Source organism: Coregonus lavaretus (genome assembly GCF_964263955.1).
Source record: "Coregonus lavaretus genome assembly, chromosome: 6".
NCBI classification, from domain to species: Eukaryota; Metazoa; Chordata; class Actinopteri; order Salmoniformes; family Salmonidae; genus Coregonus; species Coregonus lavaretus.
This window is the reverse complement of record NC_139993.1, coordinates 8,431,953-8,437,636: the sequence shown is the minus strand read 5'-3', so window position 1 is coordinate 8,437,636 and position 5,684 is coordinate 8,431,953. Positions and strand designations below refer to the sequence as shown.

General features: G+C 40.4%; 1 protein-coding gene across 1 annotated transcript; it reads left to right on the top strand.

The window, feature by feature from the left end:
- Positions 1-1,612: 1,612 nt before the first annotated feature.
- Positions 1,613-5,650, top strand: LOC311130226 (CB1 cannabinoid receptor-interacting protein 1-like). Its single transcript, XM_084162924.1, has 3 exons — positions 1,613-3,660; positions 4,215-4,359; positions 4,681-5,650. The coding sequence occupies exons 1-3, from the start codon at positions 3,479-3,481 to the stop codon at positions 4,843-4,845; spliced, it is 492 nt and encodes a 163-aa protein (XP_084019050.1). The 5' UTR covers positions 1,613-3,478; the 3' UTR covers positions 4,846-5,650.
- The last annotated feature ends 34 nt before the right edge of the window (positions 5,651-5,684 follow it).

The window sequence follows — 5,684 nt, the reverse complement described above, 5'->3', positions numbered from 1 at the left end:
CGGTATGTCCATGCAAAGCATATAGCAACCAGAAACACCATCGAAAAACCTCAAAACAAAATACACTGAGTGTACAAAGCTCTTTCCATGACATGGACCGACCAGGTGAATCCAGGTGAAAGCTATGATCTCTTAGTGATGTCACCTGTTAAATCCACTTCAATCAGTGTGGATGAAGGTGAGGAGACAGGTTAAATGATTATTTTTAAGAGACATGGATTGTGTATGTGTGCCATTCAGAGGGTGAATGGGCAAGACAAAGATTTGCAGTGCCTTCAGAAAGTATTCATACCCCTTGACTTGTTCCACATTTTGTTGTGTTACAGCCTGAATTCAAAATTGATTCAAATTTTTTCTTCTTACCCATCTACACACAACACCCCATAATGACAAAGTGAAAACATGTTTTTAGAAATGTATTAGTATTTATTTTATTTAAACTTTTTTGAAATACAGAAATATCTAATTTACATAAGTATTCACACCCCAATACATGTTATAATCACCTTTGGCAGCGATTACAGCTGTGAGTCTTTCTGGGTAAGTCATAGGAGCTTTGCACACCTGGATTGTACAATATTTGCACCTTAATATTTTTTGTAATTCTTCAAGCTCTGTCAAGTTGGTTTTTGAGCATTGCTAGATAGCCAATTTCAAGTCTTGCCATAGATTTCCAAGCCAATTTAAGTCAAAACTGTAACTAGCCCACTCAGGAACATTCAATGTAGTCTTTGTAACTCCAGGGTATGTTTGACTCCGAGTGTCTGTTGGAAAGCAGACTAAACCAGGTTTTCCTCTATGATTTTGCCTGTGCTTATTTTCATCTTAAAATACTCCTTAGTTCTTGCCGATGACAAGCATACCCATAACATGATGCAGACACCACCATGCTGAAGAGTGGTACTCAGTATTGTGTTGTGTTGGATTTGCCCCAAACATAACAGGACATAAAGTTCATTTATTTGCCACATGATTTGCAGTTTTACTTTAGTGCCTTATTGCAAACACAATGCATGTTTTGGAATATGTTTATTCTGTACAGGCTTCCTTCTTTTCACTCTTTCATTTACGATGCATTCGGAAAGTATTCAGACCCTTTGACTTTTCCACATTTTGTTACATTACAGCCTTATTCTAAAATTGATTAAGTTAATTGTTTTCCTCATCAATCTACACACAATACCCCATTTTTTTTTTTTTTAAACAACAACAGATACCTTATTTACATAAGTATTCAGACCCTTTGCTATGAAACTCGAAATTGAGCTCCGGTGCATCCTGTTTCCATTGATCATCCTTGAGATGTTTCTACAACTTGATTGGAGTCCACCTGTGGTAAATTCAATTGATTGAACATGATTTGGAAAGACACACCTGTCTATATAAGGTCCCATGGCTGACAATGCATGTCAGAGCAAAAACTAAGCCATGAGGTCGAAGGAATTGTCCGTAGAGCTCCGAGACAGGATTGTGTCAAGTCACAGATCTGGGGAAGGGTACCAAAACATTTCTACTGCATTGAAGGTCGCCAAGAACAACCAAGACTCTTCCTAGAGCTGGCCGCCCAGCCAAACTGAGCAATCAGGGGAGAAGGGCCTTGGTCATGGAGGTGACCAAGAACCCGATGGTCACTCTGACAGAGCTCCAGAGTTCCTCTGTGGAGATAGGAGAACCTTCCAGAAGGACAACCATCTCTGCAGCACTCCACAAATCAGGCCTTTATGGTAGATTGGCCAGACGGAAGCCACTCCTCAGTAAAAGGCAGATGACAGCCCGCTTGGAGTTTGCCAAAAGGCACCTAAAGGACTCTCAGACCATGAGAAACAAGATTCTCTGGTCTGAGAAACTAAGATTGAACTCTTTGACCTGAATGCCAAGCGTCATGCCCGGAGGAAACCTGGCACCATCCCTACGGGGAAGCATGGTGGTGGCAGCATCATGCTTGGCACAAATATAGGTGTGCCAAGCTTGTAGCGTCATACCCAAGAAGACTTGAGGCTGTAATCGCTGCCAAAGGTGCTTCAACAAAGTACTGAGTAAAGGGTCTTATACTTATGTAAATGTGATATTTAATTTTGTTGTTTTTAATACATTTGCGAACATTTCTAAAACCCTGTTTTTGCTTTGTCATTATGGGGTATTGTGTGTAGATTAAAAACTATTTAATCCATTTTAGAATAAGGCTGTAATGTAACAAAATGTGGAAAAAGTCAACAGGTCTGAATACTTCCCAAATGCACTGTAGGTTAGTGGAATATTTGTATTCTGTTCCTTCTTTTCATTGATACACCATCCAGTGTGTAATTAAAACTTCACCATGCTCAGAGGGATATTTTTTACCCATCTACCAATAGGGGCCCTTCTTTGCGAGGCATTGGAAAATCTCCCTGGTCTTTGTGGTTGAATCTGTGTTTGAAATTCACTGCTCGACTGATGGACCTTACAGATAATAGTATGTGTGTGGTACAGAGATGACGTAGTCATTCAAAAATCATGTTAAACAATATTTTTGCACACAGAGTGAGTCCATGCAACTTATTTACATTTACGTCATTTAGCAGACGCTCTTATCCAGAGCGACTTACAGTTAGTGAGTGCATACATTATTTTATTTTTCATACTGACCCCCTGTGGGAAATGAACCAACTGAGCTACATCCCTGCCGGCCATTCCCTCCCCTACCCTGGGCCAATTGTGCGCGCCCCATGGGTCTCCCGGTCGCGGCCGGCTACGACAGAGCCTGGATTCGAACCAGGATCTCTAGTGGCACAGCTAGCACTGCGCCACTCTTATGTGACATTTTTACTCCTGAAATTATTTGGGCTTGCCCTAACAAAGGGGTTGAATACTTATTGGCTCAAGAATTTCAGCTTTTCATTTGTAATGAAAATAAAAATTGTAAAAACCTTATTCCACTTTGGCATTATGGGGTATTGTGTGTAGGCCAGTGACACAAAATCTCAATGTAATCCATTTTAAATTCAGGCTGTAACACAACACATTTTTGAAAAATTCAAGGGGTGTGAATACTTTCTGAAGGCACTGTAAGTGCCTTTGAATCGGGTATGGTTATAGGTGCCATGGGCACCGGTTTGAGCATCCCTGTGGAACGCTTTCGAAACCTTGTAGTCAATGCCCCGACGAATTGAGGCTGTTATGAGGGCAAAAGAGGGTGCAACTCAATATTAGGAAGGTGTTCCTAATGGTTTGTAAACTCAGTGTATAATTACGTGCATTCAGATCAGATCTTTATTTGTAGGACTATCTATGGCAAAAGGCTATGGATAATTTCAATCCGTATGGTGATTATCCTCAGTGAGGAACTGTGTCGGAGGGATGCAGCCATCATTATTTGTGATGTTACCCTTTTCGCCAGCTGTACACGTCACAGCATCCTCTCTCTGGTGCGGTTGGAAATACACAATCGCTGCATCATTCTGCTTTCTCTTTAATAATTATAGGGGGCCCCATTTCAATCATGGTCGACGATGTTCCACCGATTATAAATATTGCTATCGCTCTAAAAATTCAACCGAATGATGGACCGGTGTTTTTCAAGGTGGATGGGACCAGATTCGGCCAGAGCAGGACAGTAAAATTGCTTACAGGATCGAAGTATAAGGTTGAGGTGGTTATGAAGCCGGGCAATGCTGATGCCACGTAAGTACAAAACACTCTAAATCAAGAAAACCACTGGAAATTTGCATTAGTAGTATTGAATTCGTTTACAATACACTCAAATTAAATTCACCAGTCAGTCTTATTATAGCCCAGTACAGTGCGTCTGTGGATGTAGCCTGATGCAGGCGCTATATCCTGCCTTCCCAGAGTGTTTGATCAAATGTTGTTTTTCTGACGTATAGGCCTATGTATCTGCATGGTACTGTATCTCCAAATGGGTTGACTGCAAATGTATGTCTGCATTCCCCTTATATCTTACAGGCTATTTTACAATGCATAGGCTACAGTAGCCATCTGGGGGCCTATCCGATATTCTGCGTTAATAAATAATGTGTTGATGTGGTCTGTGAATGCATTTTTAATCAAATCAAGGACGGTGATGACAGAAAGCTGCCGATGGGAAATCAAGCAAACAAGCTAGAATAAAGTTAAAATGGGTCTGCCATTAGCCCATAATCAGGTAGGCTACAGGCCCATTGGGTGGGGTTGGGAATGATGCCCACTAACTAAAGGGTATGTTTCACGATTCCCAGCACCATGAACATAGGAGGTATCACCTTCCCTCTGGAGCAGCAGTCCAAAGATGAGGAGTCAGTGGTTTACCATGGACAGTATGACACCGAGGGAGTGCCTCACACCAAGAGTGGGGACAGGCAACCTGTCCAAGTCAGCATAGAGGTAATCCAGTAGAATACTTCATCCTAATTGTATAACTAAGCGGTAACTAACTGAGTTATTGATAATTAAGTGGTGTCTTCTGGCAATATAAATGTAAATTTTCTCATATTTAGACCTAACTCAAAAGAGTGATATTATCATCACCAATAACTCATCAATTCTCTTATCAAAACAATTATCAGACATTTTAAAATGCATTTGTAGTAAGAAATGTGCTATATACAGTAAATACAGTTTGATTGATTTAAAGTAATCTACAGCATCATCTGATTGAGTCCCTTCAATGAATGTCTTTCTTTTCGCTGTGTGTTTTTGTGTCAGTTTGGAAAGGCGGGCCAATTCGAGACAATATGGCAGGTAAAGTACTACAACTACTACAAGCGAGACCAATGCCAGTTTGGGAACAAATTCACCAATATCGAGTACGAATGCAAGCCCAATGAGACGCGCAGCCTGATGTGGATCAACAAAGAGGTGTTCAATTGAGGAGCACCAATCAACTCATCCTTCCAATACCCAGTAACGGAAGAAAAACAAGCAGAGGAGATGAGTTGCACACAATAACTCTTTTACCATCAACTTAAGAGGGAAAAAGCCTTACTGTAGGCATGCGTTTCAAGTCACTGAGCACCATAATTGTCTGTTTTAGAGAGAGGGGGGCAGTTATCTACCATGCTGATCTCGGGGGTTGTTCTTGATTGGTTTTAATCGAGACACGTAGTCAGGTTATTATCAGCAATATCATTGGGAATCACAGCTATACAACATCCGCTGTGTTGACTCTCAGCTCTGGCCACACGAGCTGAAGCTGTGACCCTCCTGGACCAGGATTTGAAGACAGCTGTGGGTGGAAATGTATCTAATCTGACTTATTACCTGTGAGGTGTGTGTGATGTGAGTTGTATGAATAAATTGACATCATATTTGAGTTATCCTATGTGTTAGTTCTAGTGTTGTTTAAGCATTTGAACAGTTTAGCTGTCTACTTCTGAACAGCACAATTGTGATTAGCCTATAAAGGGGTGAGACAGTCTTTTTGTTAAACTTCTATGTTATTTTATGGAGATATCCATATTTTATAATCTATTAAGTGCTTATATTCTTGTTATGTTGTGGGTCGCTATCATTGTTTTGTCTCAGTTTTGTCTGTAAATGTATGGCTGAATAAATCTATGCCTAAAGGTTTTGTTCTTCAAATGCAAAATGATATCAGATTGCCTCAAATGTTCCATTTTGTTATAGATGTAATTGAAAAGTGTGGAAGTAAATAAACCCATACCAGTTATTAGCCTACTTGATTAACAGAATTGTGCAATAATTTGAAT

What these genes read in the sequence shown, in the direction of transcription:
- LOC311130226 (XM_084162924.1), top strand. Translation starts at nt 3,479, where the DNA reads ATGGTCGACGATGTTCCACCGATTATAAATATTGCTATCGCTCTAAAA. An exon ending in CCGGGCAATGCTGATGCCAC is followed by an intron (nt 3,661 to 4,214) that starts GTAAGTACAAAA and finishes CACGATTCCCAG; the next exon opens with CACCATGAACATAGGAGGTA. An exon ending in CTGTCCAAGTCAGCATAGAG is followed by an intron (nt 4,360 to 4,680) that starts GTAATCCAGTAG and finishes TTTTTGTGTCAG; the next exon opens with TTTGGAAAGGCGGGCCAATT.